This window comes from Corylus avellana, chromosome ca7 (assembly GCF_901000735.1).
Source record: "Corylus avellana chromosome ca7, CavTom2PMs-1.0".
NCBI lineage: Eukaryota > Viridiplantae > Streptophyta > Magnoliopsida > Fagales > Betulaceae > Corylus > Corylus avellana.
This window is the reverse complement of record NC_081547.1, coordinates 24,381,823-24,401,537: the sequence shown is the minus strand read 5'-3', so window position 1 is coordinate 24,401,537 and position 19,715 is coordinate 24,381,823. Positions and strand designations below refer to the sequence as shown.

At 35.7% G+C, this 19,715-nt stretch overlaps 2 protein-coding genes across 2 annotated transcripts; one reads left to right on the top strand and one right to left on the bottom strand.

The window, feature by feature from the left end:
- Positions 1-424: 424 nt before the first annotated feature.
- On the top strand, positions 425-1,716 carry LOC132188043 (protein FAR1-RELATED SEQUENCE 5-like). The gene is made up of 2 exons (XM_059602456.1): positions 425-486; positions 849-1,716. Exons 1-2 carry the CDS (start codon positions 425-427, stop codon positions 1,714-1,716), a joined length of 930 nt encoding a protein of 309 aa, XP_059458439.1.
- A 14,484-nt stretch (positions 1,717-16,200) lies between these two features.
- On the bottom strand, positions 16,201-18,472 carry LOC132188042 (uncharacterized). Its single transcript, XM_059602455.1, has 3 exons — positions 18,032-18,472; positions 17,802-17,945; positions 16,201-16,524 (listed from the first exon to the last, which is right to left on the bottom strand). The coding sequence occupies exons 1-3, from the start codon at positions 18,470-18,472 to the stop codon at positions 16,201-16,203; spliced, it is 909 nt and encodes a 302-aa protein (XP_059458438.1).
- Between the last annotated feature and the right edge of the window lie 1,243 nt (positions 18,473-19,715).

Here is a 19,715-nt window from a genome sequence, read left to right as displayed (position 1 = left end):
TAGTGAAAACTACCGCATAAAAGCTGTTATGCAAAACGGCACAGTTTTGCATAACAATCCATGTAAAACTGTGCCGTTTTGCAAACTACCGCATAGTGCCTTATTTAATAAATAATAAAAGAAGCCCGTTACTCACGCCGTTAGACTCTTTGCAAAGATGGAAAATAGGAACACAGTTGCACGTACAAGAGAAACCAAGCGTCAGTTTTCTAAACCCAAAAAAAAAAAAAAAAAAAAAAAAGAAAAAACCAAGCGTCAGAGAAACCAAACATTAGTGAACAAAATACAAAATGCAGATGGATATGGTAGTGAACAAAATACAAAACACTCTAAGATGGGAGTGCGGTGAACAAAATACATAAATGATCTTTGAAGATTTGCAAAAGTACTGAATCTGTATATGCAAGGTGAATAGAAGCAAAAAATGGCATTGAGTTTGGATTGTTTAGACATTCTCTTTCCACCTACCAAGCAAAAAGCTGACAAGTATGATTTTGTATTGTGTATTATTTATTGTCAAAGCATTGTTGTTTATTTATTAATCATCTTGTTTTTTATTGTCTAAAACTATGTCAAAGCATTGTTGTTTGTTTATTAAACATCTTAGATGAATCTGTTATATTTTATAAGTTATGATTACAAGTTATATTTTATACAAACTTTAGAATAACGTGCTAAGTATATATTACAGGTAATAGTATTTTGTTCAATTACTATAAGTGAGTCTATGGGTTAAAGTTACTAATTATTTTTTTTCATTACCTATTAATGCAAGCAAGCTTTCTATTCTTAGCTCAAAACAACAAGACTTCAAGATTCTTACACATTTTAATTTATCTTTTGAATAGTTACACGGATGAGACAAATAAGAACAATGATCAAAGCGTGGTTATTGACTATACGTCAAAGCTTGGCATTGAGTTTGGTACTGAACAAGAGGCATATGACATTTATAATGAGTATGGACGAAATTATGGATTTAGTATTCGCAAAGATTGGAGTAACAAAAGAAAGGTAGACGGCGTGGTGACTTCAAGAAATTTTGCATGTTGTAAAGAGGGGTTTCGAGACGAATTGGAGAGAGATGGTCCAAAAACATATGAGCGAGCTGAAACAAGGACAGGTTGCCCGGCACATGTGACAGTTCGACTTGATAAAGAAAAGGGGAAATATTATACACATAGTCTTGAGCTCAATCATAAGCATGCTCTTCATGTTCCACAATGTGCTCATGTGATGCCATCACAACGGAGGATCTCAAAAGCACAAGTATTGGAAATTGATTTGGCTGATGATAGTGGTATAAAATTGAAGGATTCATATGAATTCATGGGTAGGCAAGCCGGTGGGAAATATGTTCTTGGTTATACCAAGCAAGATCAGAAGAATTACCTTCACAACAAACGACGACGAGCGTTGAAATACGGTGAGGCAGAGAGTATACTTAGATACTTTCTAAAGCAAAAGCGCGAGAATTCTTCATTTTATTATGCAATACAATTGGATGTTGAAGAACAGATAACCAATATTTTTTGGGCAGATGCACAGATGATTATTGATTATACATTATTTGGTGATGTAGTTTCTTTTAATACGACATACAGAACTAATAAAGAGTATCAGCCGCTTGCAATGTTTGTTGGATTTAATCATCATAGAGAGGTTGTGATATTTGGGGCTGCACTTCTATACGATGAAACTATAAAGTCATTCTGATGGTTGTTTGAGACTTTTTTTGAGGTAATGTCGAGGAAGAAGCCAAATACTATCTTTACTGATCAAGATCCAGCAATGGCAAAAGCTATCTCATTGGTGATGCCTAATACTTACCATCGATTGTGTACATAGCATTTAATGCAAAATGCTTTGAAACATGTTGGTCATTTATTTAAAGGTGAGAATGGGTTTAGAAGTGATCTCAGTGCATGTTTCAAAGTCTGGGAAGAGGAAGAGGAGCTCCTTAGCGCTTGGGATGCTATACTTCGTAAGCACAATGCATGTGACAATTCTTGGCTTCAACGTTTATTTCAAGTGAGAGAAAAATGGGCTAAAGCATATGTCAAGATGTCTTTTTCTACAGGAATGACTTCAACACAAATGAGCGAAAGTTTGAACGCTGACTTGAAGGATTATTTACAGTCAGATTATGATATTGTAAAATTCTTCACACATTTTGAAAGATTACTTAATGATAAGCGTTACAAGGAATTGGTAATAGTTTTTGAAGTTTCAAAAGCAATATGAAGAGTTCCAAGGAGCTTTTGTTAAGGAGCGTATCGAAAGAAACTCGTCTCATGAATATATAGTGTCAATATGTGATAAGCCTAAAGATCGTAAAGTCATTTGGGATGCTATAGAAAACAATGTTGCATGTAGTTGTAGAAAATTTGAGAGATGTGGAATTTTGTGTTGTCATGCTTTAAAAATTCTTGATGTTATGAATATCAAGGTACTTTCAGATAAGTATATCCTTAAGAGATGGACGTAAGATGCAATGAATGAGATTGTACAAAACTTCAATGGACATGAAATAATAATAGATAGCAAATTAGAAGTCACAAATCGATATAAGTCTTTGTGTCCCTTGTATGTCAAGCTTATTAGTCGAGCAGTTGAATGTGAAGAAGCATACAAGATGGTGTTGGAAAACTATACTGAGTTGAGCAAAAAGATTGAAGATGTCGTGAGAAGGAAATCCGATCTTTGTGAAGTTGATAATTCCCAAGAAAATGTATTAGATGAGATGGCAAGCATAAGTGTTAAAGGCATAAAAAAGAAGAAGGGTTGTAAAGGAAAGCATCGGAACAAAAGTTGTATTGAAGTGGCAAAAAAGAAGAAGAAAAGTACTAACAATCATCACCCGCAAGCAAATCAGCATTTACAAGTATGAGTCTCACAGGTTTATTTTATTTTATTTTATTTTTTCACATTTATACATGTTATTTATTTAATATGAGCTTCATTTACTGATCGATGTGTAACTTAAATAGGGTCAATGTGTAACTTCAACTATGCATGGAGCTAATAGTTCGAATCCTTTGTCATTATGTCATTCAGAGCCGGTACCAATTTTTCACATTTTTTATTTTGTTTAAGTTGATTTTATTTTAAGAAATTGTGAAAAATTATTGATTAGTAATATAACTATTATAATTCTTTCTTCAATTGAAAAATTGCAGGATACAATGACAAGTTCGAATATCCATGACACGACTCTCTGGAATTTCTTCCCTAATAATTAGTTGGTGTTGTTCAGGATTGGTCAAAATGGATTGCTTGTACCTCATACACTTGATTTTGTGCAATACTTTGATGCCAATGTGTAGAGTTGCTTTTGTAATTCGGAATAGATTGCAACATGTATGTTTGCCAAAATGGATTGTAGCATGGTGAAACTTTTGATGTATGTCCATTTCTTTGTGTAACTTTTGATGTATGACCAATTATTGCTCTACAACAAAAATTACAATGATTTTATGTTTAGAGTTATGTATGTCCAGTTTGTGCCTAAAAAAAAAAAAAAAAAAAAAAAAAAAAAAAAAATTGAGAACATTTAAATAAGAAATTTTCATTGATCCAACAAAATGATACAATAGTATAAAATGCAGCTGCATTTTTTAAACAATAAATAAGGCAATTGTTAAAGACAGAATACAGCCATCAGTAAGAAAATATGGAGGCAGGTAGCAGTTGATTCTTGGTGATCCAGTGGAAATAATTGAGAGGAAAGTTCCAGAGGAGGACGGCACCTACCAAAAAAAAACACGACTATGAAGATTGACTGCAAAAAAACCTTTACTGGAAACGCAGGTGCATCTATCTACACAACAAAATCATGGGGTTAAGGAACCAACATGGAGCAACTTACAGTCTTGAAAAGTACCTCATCTCAATAAGTATCAATGGTACGCATCTACATCAGATTAGACTCATCCAGCATCTAATAATTCCAACAATTCAAAGCCTCTACCATGGGATCACCTTGACTGAAAATAACGGTAGTGAAAATTCTACAACTTTTTGCACAATGAGGTTTCAAAATCACTTCAATCCAACTCAAATTACCCCACAAAAAGAAATTAAATTGTTTCAAAATCAACTAAGCCAGATGTCGAAATTGCTAAAATTGCAGAATATCAGTCAAACACCAATTACAGCTTCGACGTTAAAAAGAAAACAAAAATACATATATCATTTCAAAGTCAACTACACCCAGATGCCAAAATAGCTCAAATTGCTCAAAATAATAGACAAGGAAATTCAACTACGGAAAATTCCTGAATAGAAGAGAATAGAAAAACTATGGAAAAAAATTCCCTTTAATCAACATATAAAACAAAAACAAAAAAAAAAAAAAAAGAAAAAAAAAGGGCAACAAATTAAACTAAACTCTTATAACGAAAAGATACATAGAGAGAACTCACAATCGTGTTTATCACGACCTAGATGTTTATACAGAATAAAAAAACCCAAAAAAACCCAAATCAACAAACATCATAATCAAAACATCAGAAGGTTAAACCCCTCTACCAAAATATCATAAACAAAAAATCAGATTCGGCTTACTGAGAGAGAGGGAGATATAAAATGGAAGGCACTCCGGCTCCAGCGAAGCCTATTGCAGGTCTGGCCTGAGCTCTTTTGGTTTTGAAAACTGACGCTTGATTTCTCTTGTACGTGAAGCTGTGTTCCCACTTTTCATCTTTGCAAAGAGTTTAACGGCGTGAGAAACGCGCATCTTTTATTATTTATTAAATAAGGCAGTATGTGATAGTTTGCAAAACAGCACAATTTTACATGGATTGTTATGCAAAACTGTGCCGTTTTGCATAACAGCTTTTATGCGGTAGTTTTCACTACCGCATAGAAGCCAGATCCTTCAAAGAAAATTGAGGGATGAAACATCTACCCTTAAAATTGAAAAAAATTCAACGAAACAGTTCAAATTTATTGAATGAAAAATATTCAACTAACAGCAAATTATTACAACTAACAGTAAATTTATTTAAGTAAGTACAGGAGAAAAAAAAAAAAAAAAAAAAAGGTAAACAATTTATTTTTCTTTCTCCCATATCTTCACCGTTAGTTGTGGGCGCGCATGTGGCTTAGTTCAACCTGTGATTTAAAAAACAAACAAAACATAATAAATTAGACACACTAATAACTTCAAATCTATAATTTAAGATTAACACATATATAAAAAAAAGAGCCATACCCATCTTCCATACGAGCTTCAATACTATTTTCATCAGCAATATCCAGTATCTTCTGAACTTCATCTCTTTCTGCCATAATCAACACTCGTATCTTCTTTCTACCACTAGTAGTCTTTTTCAGATTCTTTTCCCTCCAAAACTTCCAAAGGTCCACCACAGATTGCATCTCTGAGGTTGTCGTAACAGCTAACTCGTCGAATGAAAGAAGACTTTCGGCCGCAGTTAGTTTCTTACCCCGGGCACGATCAACCTTGTTCTTATTTGTCTCACCATCATTCTCTAAACATTTTTTAAGTTCATCGGATCGACCCCGATACTTTCTGAGTAATTTGAGTCCTCTCGCTTGGGGTGGATCATTTGACAGAGAAATCCTCAACTCCTCCTCCTCCTCTCTCTCTCTCTTCCTCACCCTCTGATATTTTTCAGTTTTTCCCTCCATTTTTCTGCTCTTCCTCTCTCTACGGCTCACACTATTTATTATTTATAATATTATTATTATTTTTTAAAAAAAGGTTCATCCGATCCATTGAGATTGCTCACGCTATTTCACGAAAAACAAATAGCATGAGACTGCTCATGCAATTTCACGCAAAACAAATAGCATGAGCATGCTCACACTATTTCAGTCTCATGGGAGTTGAGACTGCTTCATCTGAAAAACATGAGCATGCTTTTTAATTGCCATCGTTTTCTTGTAGTAGCTTACATTGTAATTAAGCAGGATGTAACAAGTTGCAGACAATTTGAGTTCTAGGCTATTTCTTTGACCCTTTAAAATAGAAGCCAGCTAGAGACTGACTCTAACCACCTGCTAAATGAATATTTTGAAAATTTGAGAAAGTACATTGGTAGTGGATTGGTAGGTTTGTGTAGTATAATGAACTAACATTAAACCATATACATAAACACAAAATGATACCATTTGTTAACTCTCAGATTATGAACGACTTTGAAGAGACTTTCATAAGCATCCTTTGGCTAATTGTTAGTAAGTGGAATCTAATGATATAAACTGTTATTCGGCTCAATCATTGTAGCTCAACTGTTAAACATATGCATTGTTTCTAGTAATAACTAATTTCATAATTAACTAAAAGACTTCATTTTTTATTGATAGGCAAATGCAACTCATGCACCCTTTAAGGGATTGAACCTGTGACTCTGCTTTCCACGCTTATTTATAGAGTGAGGAGCCATTTAAGACAAAGAACATTTTCGACCTAATTGCGGTGACGAAATTCATTATAAGTTAATTACAAGGCATTCATAATGTGAATTTATAGCATAAAGAACTAAAAAAATTGCTTATTATATTGGTCTATAATTGGTTGTTTTGTTCTGTAAGTGTATATTTGGTTCAACAGATCATACATTTTGTCTTTTAGAAGGATTAGTTGTAAGCTAAACGTGCAATTCCTTTTGCTTACCGTGTGATTTTCTACATATGGGCACGTAGTAATTTTCTTTTTCGTTCGTTTTGGGACGAGTTGTTTGATGGCTACAATTGAAATTCTATAGGCTAACAAGTTCTTGGAGGTATCAAAAGTCAAACAGCGGAAATTTCCCATCACTTAATCTCACGCACAAGGAAGTTGGTGGGTCTTTCTACACCGTACGGGAGATTGTTCGTGATATAATCCAGGAAAATAGAGTGCTAGGTCCTGCTAGCTATGTTTGGCAAGAAACCGGGCCGGTACTGTAGCTGGAACGGCACTGTTCCAACTACAGTGCCATATGACACGTGGCAGCAGAAATTAATTTTTTATCTTAATTTTTTTTTTTTTTAAAGCAAAATATTTTTTTTTAAAAAAAAGCAATGGGGTAGTTTCCTGATATGCCCACAATGCTTGGGGTGCGGCCCAGGACCACTTGTTACAGCCAAGAAGTCTCGACCCTGGCGTCTGGGGGGTGAAGTTCATGCCAAGGGTGGTCCACCCACCGCGGCCCGTATGGAGTGGCCCAGAAGCACACGGCCGCTTGGGGTGGTCAAGCCACCAAATACACCAGTCCCCATTTTTCTTTTTTTCTTTTTTGGCCAAAGGGGTGGGGACCACCCCGCCAGCCCATTAAAGTCAAACCACAGCCACCCTGAGATGTCAGAGCTGGCTCCGACCACCCGCCAGTAAAAAAATAAGTGGTCCATTACTTCCATTTTAGTAGAGGTGGTTAAGGCCGCTGACGTCCACTTTTAAAAATATTTTTCTTAAAAAAAAAAAAAAAATTCAAAGTCAATTTTTGACACTGTTCACATTAGATGGCACTGTAGTTGGAACAGTGGTTGCCCGATCCCTTGCCAAACATAGCGGCTAAGTTGAGTCCAGAGGAACAGAGCAGTTATCAGTTCTTGGAACAAGCTCCACTGTATTCAATTGCCACAGATTCTCAAACTCTGTTGTTAATGTCGAATGAAACTCATCTCGTATCCATCCAATCATCATCAGGATACAAGTGAAGGACAGATCTTTTGTTCTGATGAGAATGATACTGGACATGACATGATTCAGACATCTGATAATGGGCGAATCATAAATGGAAGTCAGGTAGATTTGAAAAATAGGTCTGATGGACCAAAAATCAAAACCGAAAAGCTCCAGATTAACCCAAAACAAAACCCAAAAGCTCAATATTAACCCAAAAAATCAAGATAAAAATATCCAAAAAAACCCAAAAATAATACCCAAAAGCTCAAGAAAAACACAAACATCCTATAATTCAGCCTAACTGAAGACTTGAAGAAGCCCAGAGAACACAACATCAATTCAATACCCAAAAGCTCAAGATTAACACAGAAGATTAAAAAAAAAATCCAAAAAAACCAAAAAGCTCAAGATTAACACAGAAGATTAAGAGAAGAATATACAAAAAAAGACCCAAAAATCAATACCTAAGAGCTCAACCCAGAAGATAAAGAGAAAAATATACAACAAAACCCAAAAGCTCAAGATGAACCCGAAAAACAAAACCCAAAAATCAATACCCAAAAGCTCAATATTAACCCAGAAAATTAAGAGAAAAATAATTAGCCGTCTTTAGCAAGCAATGCCGCACAAGATTTGTAAATGAGCATCGTTATACAAAACCAAAATTTGTAATATTTTATTACAAATTAAAATTAAATAAGGTTATATAAGTTCTAAACAGATTGGATATCAAAACCAACAGCAGATAATTATGGGGAGAAAGGATCAGCCAAACAAACACATCCAAAAATATTTACACATTTTTCTGGGCAACCAAACAAACACATCAAACGGCAAAACCCCAAACCACCCACCACCCAAGAAGAAACGGAGAAAAAAATAACCCAAAAAGAAAAGAAAAACCCACAAATCTTATCACCCCCTCAGCCTCCGATCTGCGGCGTACTGCGAGAGTGAAACGACCTCCGAGAGCGGCGTGGACAGCGGGGTTGGCAACGGCAAGTTCCTGGAAACCGAGCACGAGCCGTTCAGCTTCAGCCAGGCGTTGAGGTGTGTGGTTGCTGCGGTGGTGGTGGTGGTTGTTGTTGGGGGCACTGGGGGAGTGGTAGAAGCGGCAACAGAGATAGGAGGCGAGCAGGATGGTGGAGACTGTGAAAGGAGAGTCGAGATAACGGAGAGATCTGATTGATAGATTTAGGTTAAATTTGGGCTTTCCAATTTGCAAGGATTTGGAAAAATAATTAAATTTTAAATATTAACGGTTTGATTCGTTTTACCAAAAGTTTATCCCATGTAGCTGTTTCTACTTAGATCTGGTGTGCTTGTTCAATAATGATCCATTGATTATATATACATTTTCAACATTTAATATTACTCCTCAGATTAGATCAAACAAGGCAAGTTTACGGTGTCTCTGTTACACCGTATACATACTTCTTAGTAAGTCATTGATAGTTGTGATCTATTAATATCATCCAACGGCTATTAGATCATCACTATATTTTGGACGGCTACGATTACACTTATATACCATAGTCCATAGATCAAATTCAAATTCAGCTACGATTAAATTGAATAAAAAATTCAAAATTCAAAATTTAGGAATTAGGAATAAAAATTATGTTATGTAGTATTATTTAGGGTCAGTTTGTTATTTCAATTTCAATAATTACGATTTTAAAAATTGTGTTTTTTTCAATTGCGTATTTTTTTTTCTTCTTATTTTAGATTAAGTATTTTTTAAATCACAACGTAAAACGTTTTATGTCACACACTCACACACACTAATCACTATTATCATATGACATATAGTATTAACTATATTATTTAATATGTTAAAATGTTAATGCTTAACACGGGTCAAGTATATAATATCAATATTAATATATATTGTATCTTATATGTAAACATTTATATACTTATATAGTTATATGATTGTATCATTATCTAATTTATATGGGTAATGGGTCAATGTTAATTGTTATAACTTATATACTTACATTATATGTTCTCATTATCACGATTCATGATATATGATTTAAATTCAAATTGTTAAGTTTGTACTTACCGTAAATTGTGATTATAATGTATAAATTATAAGAAACACATTACTTACTTAATTATTAATCATTTAATCTAATAGTAATACTCAAACTCTAAGTAATAAATTCATATGATCTAATGGTCATACACTCATACTTAAATTTTATAATCATATTATCTCACAATTAATATTAATATTATCTTAGATCTAAGATCATGTGATACATCATTTATGTTTTATAAGAATAAAGTATATAATTATAATGTATTAATTAAATAACACAATAACTTGTACGATTGTACTATATGATTATATCATATGATAAAATGATTAATGATAATATCATATATATATATATATATATATATATATATATATAACAAAAAAATAATATATATACACACATATGCATAAATAACAAAAAAAACAAAGGTATATAATATATTTGTTATTATTGAGTAAATGAGTAATGTTGATTATATATTGTTATTTGTTACTTAATAAAAAATATACAAGCCGAGCCTTATACGAGATTGCTCACGAGCTTAGTCGAGTCGAGCCGAGCTTGCTTCGTTTAATATTTGAGCCAAGATTTGTGTTCACGTAACTCTTCATTTAATATTCGAGCCGAACTTATGCGAACCGAACCCGAGCTTGCTCGCGAGACGCTTCGCTCACTTAACAACTCTACACACACAAGACCAATACGATTATGAGTACAAGCACGGAAGCACATATTTTATATCTAATAATATGATGCACAAATTTTATATCTAATAATAATTCTTTCAACCTCCGGCTTCTCAAAATCATGGTGCATCACCACCAACAACAAAGCACTAAAAATTAGTTAACTGTTGACACTGGCGGAGCCAGCAGGGTTCGAGAGGGGGCACATGCCCCCCCTCGACTCCCAAAAACTTCTTTTACCAGTGAAAATGCGTTTGTGGATCACTTCACGGGCATTCTTACTACGTCGAGTCCTCGGGGCATTGATGAATGTATCCAAGAGCTGCCAATGAGGGTCACGGCAGAGATGAACAGCCGTTTGCTGAGTGAGGTGACGAGGGAGGAAGTATGCCAGGCACTTTCTCAAATGGCACCCATGAAATCACCGGGTCCAGACGGATTCCCTGCAGCTTTCTATCAAGATCACTAGAACCTGGTGGGTGAAGAGGTAGTACTGGCAGTAAGCAACTTTTTTAAATTTGGTCATTTTGATCCAGAAATAAATTACACTCACATTGCGCTTGTACCAAAAAAGAAAAATCCAATGGGAGTTGCTGATTTTAGACCCATTAGTTTATGCAATGTGGTTTACAAAATAGTTGCTAAAGTCATGGCCAATCGATTAAAACATGTATTACCTTTAATCATCTCAAGCAATCAATCGACTTTTATTCCAGGCCGATTAATTTCTGACAATATCCTTGCAGCCTATGAAACTCTCCACATCATGCATTCTCGAATGTATGGGAGGGTGGGATATATGGCAGTGAAGCTCGATATGAGCAAAGCCTACGTTTGGGTGGAGTGGTTTTTTCTAGAAAAAGTGATGAGAAAATTGGGGTTCGGGAGCAAATGGGTCCAACTTGTAATGAAATGTGTTACCACTGTCTCCTTTTCTGTGATTATTAATGGTCATCCTGTAGGGCTCTTTAAACCCTCCAGGGGGATCAGACAGGGTGACCCATTATCTCCATACCTCTTCATTTTATGTGCAGAGGTCCTAAGTACATTGCTATCTCTTGAAGAAAGGTCTGGGCGTTTGAAGGGGGTCCCAACCTCCTTAAGAGGCTTGAGGATAAACCATTTATTTTTTCCTGACGATAGTCTTCTTTTTTGTAAGGCTACAGAACAAGAATGGAATTGCTTCAAGGGAGTTTTGGGGGTTTATGAGGAAGCGTCGGGGCAGCGGCTAAATAATGATAAAACTTCTGTCTTTTTCAGCACAAATACAAGCCAAGAAACAAAAGATAGAATTTTGGTGGCTGTAGGAGTCCCTGATTCACAAAGATTCGACACTTATCTGGGGCTTCCGGCGTTGGTGGGCAAGTCAAGAATTCGGGAATTTCAGTGCTTGATAGATAAGGTGCAAAAGAGGGTGACAGACTGGAAGACAAAATTTCTATCTCAGACGGGAAAGGAGGTCTTAATCAAAGCAGTGATCCAAGCCATACCTTCGTATAGTCTGAGCATTTTTTTGCTTCCATCAGGATTGTGTGAAAAGCTCAACAAATTGATGCAAAAATTTTGGTGGGGTCACAAGGAGAATGACAAGAAGATACATTGGATGAGTTGGGAGAGGATGGGCCGTGCAAAAAATATGGGAGGTATGGGCTTCTGGGATCTCACTTGCTTTAACAAGGCCCTCCTAGCGAAGCAATGTTGGCGCCTAATGCAACACCCCAACAGCTTGGCAGCGAAGATAATCAAAGCCAAGTATTATTCCACAAGGTCGTTATTGTCAGCAAAATTGGGGAGTAAGCCGTCATTTGCCTAGAGGAGCATTTTGATGGATAGGGAGCTGTTTGAAGAAGGAATATTCTTGCACATCGGTAATGGTTCATCAGTTCGGATTAGGGGAGATAAATGGATTCCCCTGCCGATAACTTACTCCACACAGACGTGTAGTCCTCTCATTGGGAAGGACGCGATGGTAGCTGATTTAATAGAAGAAAACCCGGTTCAATGGAATAGGCAGTACATTTTCCAGCAGTTTGGCGAGGAGGAAGCGACGACAATCTGTAACGTCCCGCTGAGTAGTTATCACCATGATGATAAAATGATTTGGCGTGCGACGAATTCAGGAGAATTTTCAGTAAAAAGTGCGTATCACCTCAAAAAGGAAAGACAAGAAAGATTGAAGGGAGACTGCTCTTTGGGGGTGAGAACGCAGGCCATATGGAAGATGATTTGGGGTCTGAAGATCCCACATTCGGCACAAGTGTTTCTGTGGAGAGATTGCAACAAAATTCTTCCGACAAAAGATAATCTTAAACAACGGAGAGTCGTTGAGGATGATATCTGCATTTTCTGCTGCAGTGCTATCGAAACCACCCACCATATACTCTGAGATTGCCCATCATCTCAGGACGTCTGGTCGGTTAGTGGTAGGAGGATCCAAAAATGTAGATCGGGTGGTGACAATTTTTGCGAGCTGGCGGAATATCTGATGGGGACGGCACAAAAAGAAGAGATGGAGCTGTTTGCTATGGTTGCTAAGAGAATTTGGAATCGACGAAATAAGGTGGTGCATGGGGAGGCTTTTTCACGCCCAAGCCTTATAGCAAAGCAGGCCAGTGATCATCTCTAGTTATATCGTAAGATCAGTGAGAAACATGAGGATGCTCCTGGTCCATCACGGCTGATTCAACAAAAATGGGAAGCCCCACTGGAGGGTTATTTTAAAATTAATTGGGATGTTGCTTTAGCAGAAGGGGAGCAAAAAATGGGGGTGGGGGTTATTATAAGAGATGAAAAAGGAAATACCATGGCAGCATTAAGCCAACCTGTTGGGGCATTCTACGAACCAGTCGCAGCTGAGGCTATGGCTGCTTTACGGGCTGTGGAGTTCAGCAGGGAGGTGGGAATAAATGACGTGCTCCTTGAAAGGGATTCACTGCAAGTGGTGAAGGCGATAAGTGACCCCCCAAAACAGCTGGAGACGATATGGGCAGATCATTGATGATATTAAATGGGTAGTGAGGTCTCTAAATAGATGGAAGATCAGGCACGCAAAAAGAGAGGCTAACCAGGCAGCCCATGGTCTAGCTAAACATGCAATCAGAAGTTCTGAAACTCAAGTATGGTTGGAGGAGTCTCCTAGTTGTATCTCAGATGTTGTTTTTTTAGAGCAAATGGCTCTATCTTTGTAAGGCTTAGGCCGAAATTTCCATTTTCTTTGAATGAAGTGATTATCATTTCCCTCAAAAAAAAAAAAAAAAAAAAAAAATAGTTTTTGTTTGCCCTTAACTTGCCCACCCTCAAAACCCCCCACCACTAATTCAGGGGCACCCCTAGGATCCTTCAGCTATTGACGTTAGAGCAGGAAATTTGTTGTTGCTGTTTCAATCTTCACTCTTTAGAGTCCTTAGTAAATTAAAACTTAGATGAACAATTGAACAAAGAAGGAAAATCAGCCTTCAAGTCTTTCAAGAACAAGCTCAGAAAAGAAGAAGAAAAAAAATTCTAGAACAAAGAAAGAGAAACTTACTTCAGTCTTCAACTTCAAATATAAAGAAGGAAGGGCCCAAAAAGAAGCAAGAACGAAGAAGGAAGAGTGTTTGGGATGCCTTAAAGTCATTAAGATTTTTTTTTTTTTTTTTTTTTTAAGTGATGAGACATTGTTCAATTTGTTCACAATTCATAAGACATCACAATTAATTACAATGCACAAGCCACGAGACTTATTTGTGGCTATAGTCTTTCTTTTGGAAATGGAAGCCAAATTTTACCAAAAAAAAAAATGGAAGCTAAAACTTCCACGGCAACACTACCATACATATCATAATTCAAAAATTTGACATTTAAAAAAAAAAAATTAATTGAATCAACTAGAGTTTTTTTTTTTTTTTCTCTGAAGATGGATAAATGTGACATTATAATTAATTAAAGCCACTCCCTAGTTAATTGTTGGATATACACAATTAAAACTTTATAGTGTTAAAAACATATTTGCAGGAATAGATTTAGCATTATATAATAATTATTATTTTTTGGATAATCTCTATCTTCATTAATGTAAATTAAGCAAAATAGATTTTTTAAATGCTATCTGGAAACAACTCTTTTTTTTTAAAAAAAAAAATCAGCATGCATACCGCATTAAAAATGGATGATCATTGTGCATCTAGAAACTCTAACTCATAAGATGATACTTTGATAGTTCTAAAACCCTTAATAGGTTTAATTTATTGATTCAGATGGAAAGAAGTAATTCATACTTTGATAGTTCTAAAACCCTTAATAGGTTTAATTTATTGATTCAGATGGAAAGAAGTAATTCATTAATATACAATGACTTCTAATTGCAAGACATCCAATTCCATAAATAAATTTTGAAATTTCTCATGCTACCCCCTAATTAGATTGAACTCAATCACTTACTATTGAAATATATAATTAAAATTGATAAAAAAAATTTAGGGTAAAATATTAAACACCCCCTTGGGGTTTCGTTGCTTTATTTTTGTCCATCTAGGGTTTGATTTTTATCACAGGAGACCAAATTAATCCTTCTGTCATTAGTTGACTTAACGAAAATCCACGTAGACCAATCAAATGTTGACACGTGGCACCTATTTAATTTTTTTTTAAAAAAAAAAACAAGAAAAAAAAATTGCAAGAGCCACCCCCAATTTTTTTTTTAAAATATTTTTTTAAAAAAATTTTAAAAAAAGAAATAAAAAAAATTTAAGTATGTGCCACGTGTCAACATTTGATTGGTCTACGTGAACTTTCGTTAGGTCAACTAACGGTCAACTGACAAAATAACTAATTTGATCTATTATCAAAACCACAAGGACCTCCTAAAAGCATACAATACTTCATTTCAATGACGAGCTTTATCCATCATGGCTAACATTTGGCAATCGCACTAAACAGAACGTGATAGGATCAAAGTTATCGATCAAGGTGGACATTTCGCAATTGTCAAGTTTGAATAAGAGTCTGAGTTTGAATAAAGACCGGTTTTTTTTGGTTTAAAAATTCTTTTTAAAACTAATACCATGTTGGCTAGAAGGACTAGAGTAAATATTCTAGCATTTCTCCTTTGCTTATATTGGTTTTCACTCTAAGCAAAGATAGATTAAGTGCATCAATGAACGGCCTCAATGGACCGTTATTCAATAACATTATATGAAATACATTGAGGGTCATATAATAATGGCCAAAAGAGAGGGGGAGGGGGAGAATCAATACATAGTTTGCATCTTAAATTGATGCAGCGGTGGATCGTGATAAGCAAGAAATCTTACAAGTAGAAGGGATAAATATTCCTAAGATCGTGAGACTATCAACAAATCAAATAAATTTTCTCTGAACGCTAGATGCTATCTAGGGTTTGAAGAAAAAATATAAAAAAACTCAACTCTGAGTATTCTTATTGAAGACAACCAAATAATAATCAAAAGCTCTATGCTATAGGGTCTAAAAAGCATGTATATACTTCTAAACCTAAAGAAACACAGTAAAATATGATATTAAATGAAATTGAAATTCTACGGAGCTCGTCCGTACGTAGCTTAGAGCCGTCTGGACAGCCATGGGCAAAACACCAAAAACCTGCCATTCTACGGAGCTCGTTCGGACGGAGCTTATGTTTGTCCAGACGGCCACGCACAAAAACGCTAATAAAAAGGAAAATAACATAGGCGTCCGGACGGTCTTCGGACGAGGACTCCAGACGAAGCTCTCGGGCTTGCAACCGTCCTGACGGGCTGCAGACGAGCTTTCAGATGAGGCTCTGATCTACATCATAAATGAAATGTGCATTCACACAACTAGCGAGTTAAGATTAAAGGATTTCCAGCTTGATTCTATGAGGTACTTTTGCCTCAAGCTGCCGCCTAGCACGACACCTTCCAGTTTGCTCTTGTTCTTGTTTTTCCTTAGTTTCAACAATTCCTAGTGTCTCATGCCACCGAAATTGGTATTGAGGGTCAATTATGATTTTTTCAAGTTTTGTAGCATTCTCAATGAAGTACATGGCAAGCTCAAAAGCACTGCTACCGCCATAGTATCCACCTATTTCCACCACTTTGAGATAATAATGTGGGCAATTGACCGCTTTTATCACTCTTTTCTTCCTCTTTAAAGGGGTCCGGCAACCCCATGTTAACTGCAAAGATTAAAAAAGAATAATAAGTAAAAGGTGATCGTTATCCTATGTTTGCTAAACACAAGAACATTAAAGAACATGATCCATAACGCTTGAACGGTTTTTTTTTTAAAAAAATAATAATAATAATTAATTAATTAATTTTTTTTAATTTTTTTAATTTTTTAATTTAATTTTATTTTATTTTTATCAAAGAGATTAAACAAGTGCACATTAAGCCAATACAAAAGAAATTAAGACCCAAAAGATTACCAAAAAGCCTGTGGAGGAAAAGCATCACCTCAAACTAGTTGATAACAAGAGAAACTCAACTCTGAAAATGCCTAAACATCACTCTAATGCTGAGACAGATTGTTCAACCAATTTCATAGGCACAACTACAGGGCGCTCAATCCAACTAAAATAGAAATCAAATAGCTTAATGCAATTTAAGAAAGAATTTATGTAAGGCAACTACAAGGGCAATTTCCAATGTGTTTGACAAACATGGGGAATTATAGTTCAAATATCAAGATGACCTTTTTTTTTTCTTCCTAATGGAAACTATTTTAATTAGGAACGGAAGGAGTATATAACAAACCAACTGAAACATCATCCCAATCTGATTTCCAATTAAGAAACAAATTTTGCAGTAAACACTTCAAATCTACCATTAAATAATATGTACATCCATAAGTGGTAAAACGCAAACCTAATCATGAACCATCCCATATTTGATCCATATAAAGACTCAAATTGCAGATATGAGAAAGCATCCCAAATTAAAATGAAAGTGTAAACTTTGGAATTGAATATAGGAAAAATTCATAGAACTATCTAGGATCTTTCACCAATACATTATTCTAAAACTATGTCTACTAACAGAAAGCATGAGTTATGTGGAAAGGTCAAGCTAAATGCAAACAAATCCTAAAGAAGCTTATCATTGGCCTGTTACGACTTTGAAACAAGCATACAACGCAACAATCAAGAGCATGATTAATGGGATTTGTAAAAGTGCATGGATACATGATCAAAACACACACACATATCAAGTAATTATTCCCTCCTGTTCAAGAAAAGTTGTTCCAATGCAAGGAAATTCAATGGGGGAAGCCTAGATAGATGATATTTTCTCTCTAAGTAATAACTGAGTACATGTGCCGCACAAGCTCCTACTAATAAAGGAAAAATGTGTCGAAAACTGAGAAGTAATATAGATACACTGTTGATGACGTAGTAACATCATAAATATTCTTGACAAATATAAAATCAACTATTACGAAAAAGACACGTACCTTCAACACAAAGATTTGCAGGTAAGAGCATGCCTCTATCAAGGGAGTGAAACGAAGGAGACTTTCATCATCCTCTGATCTGATTTCTAATACCAATTTCTTAAGATTCTTCAATCCGGTAAACAATCGAAGCTTTATTTTATCCTGAGAAAACCATAACGAGGGTAAATTGCATGACAGCATAATAAATGGAAAGAAAGAACAAAGACATCATCATTGTACACACTAACATCCACATTTGCTTTGCTCAATGTAAGAATCTGTAGCTGAGAAAAACATGATGAAAGCTGGCGAAGCATTGAGTTAGAAAACATTCCATGGGAAATAGATACATCAACAAGCAGTGGAGCATTATTAACAAGCAACCTTGTCGTTGGTCCCGCATACTTAAAAGAAACAAGGTTTGTGTCACAGATCTTGATGGATTTTAAGCGGCTGCAGAAGTATACCCCTAAGTGTTTCAAAGGGAGAGATGAAGCACCCTCTAGTTTGAGGACGTAAAAGTAGTTGATATGGAAAAGTATAACGCGTTGAACGCCGAGGATCACATGATCGAAATCCAGACAAGTGAATCTCAAGCCTTTGAACTCGCTTTTGCATTGCAAACATAATCCACCTATTAATATCTCGCGCATAACCTTTATCCAAATCAAACCAAACCCGGAATTCATCTATAGTTGTGCCTCTATGCTGTTCCAAAACACGATTCACCCAGTTGACGTATCTCGGCCTTTCGATTTCGGTTAACTCGGGTCTATTTAATACATATGTTCTTGAGCGGCTTAATGTTATCTTGTCTGATGTTTTCCTAGGATCAAAGTCGAGCGAATAAATAGATGCCCACAAATACTCCCATCTTCTTGAAAGGACACCACAGCTTCTCTTAGCGTCAGGCGTGAGAGTATACAAACGAGTATTTCATCAGGCAGCTCACTAATACAATCCTTCAAAACCCAAATTTGATCAACAAAAGTGTCAGCCGAATTACGAAATCATTAACTTAATTGGGGTTTACAGCATCATCAAAAAGACATCTTTTTGGCACAAATTAAACTAGTCTAGAGAAAGAGATGGATTCACATTTTTTTTTTTGACACAAATTAGGATGAATGGGGTTCACCTTGTTTTCTGAACAATTAGCGGTACGTCGAACCCTTTTCTCCTCCATCAATCGAAACTTCATATGACAAGCAGCAACCACAAATCAGACGGTACAAAATAAAACTATCATGCAATAAAAAAAAATAATATGATGCAAAAACAGAAACTTACTTGCTTCGCCACTTATTTGTAGGTATAATAAATTAAAGACTCAATTTTTAGTGGATCAGACCGGATACCCAGAGAAAGAGACGAAAGCAAGCAGGAAGAGGGACGGAATGAAATTTTCTTTTTCGGCCGGGAACGGAAACTTGGAGCCTTTAAGGATCCAAATATTCAGATGTCAAGGCGGCGATCCTCTGATGGGCCACGTATGTATGATTAATTACTTTATGATGTGGCAACGTGGCTTGGTTAATGGGGCAGGCATGGAGTTAGTGGTGTCCTCTTATAATAGGAGTTAGTTTAGACTGTTTAGTTACATGTTGTAGTGTGAGACGTGTGTGAGAGAAGTTGTAGTGTTAGAGTTACATGTTGTCATGGGTGTGAGACGTGTGAGAGAAGTTGTAGTGTTAGAGTCACATGTTGTCATGGGAGTTTAGGTAATAGTTAGTGGTAGAGTATTTAAAGGTCTTTGTGTTATGTTATGAGTGCCATGAATTTTTATTGTCTTGTGTATGTGGTTTCACTCCTATTTGAAGTGGAGTTTTATCTTTAATATAATTTTATTATATTGTGTGACTCTGATTAGGACTCATCCGGATTGGGATCTCCGACAATATTAAATAAATTGCCTATCAATAATTTTAAAAA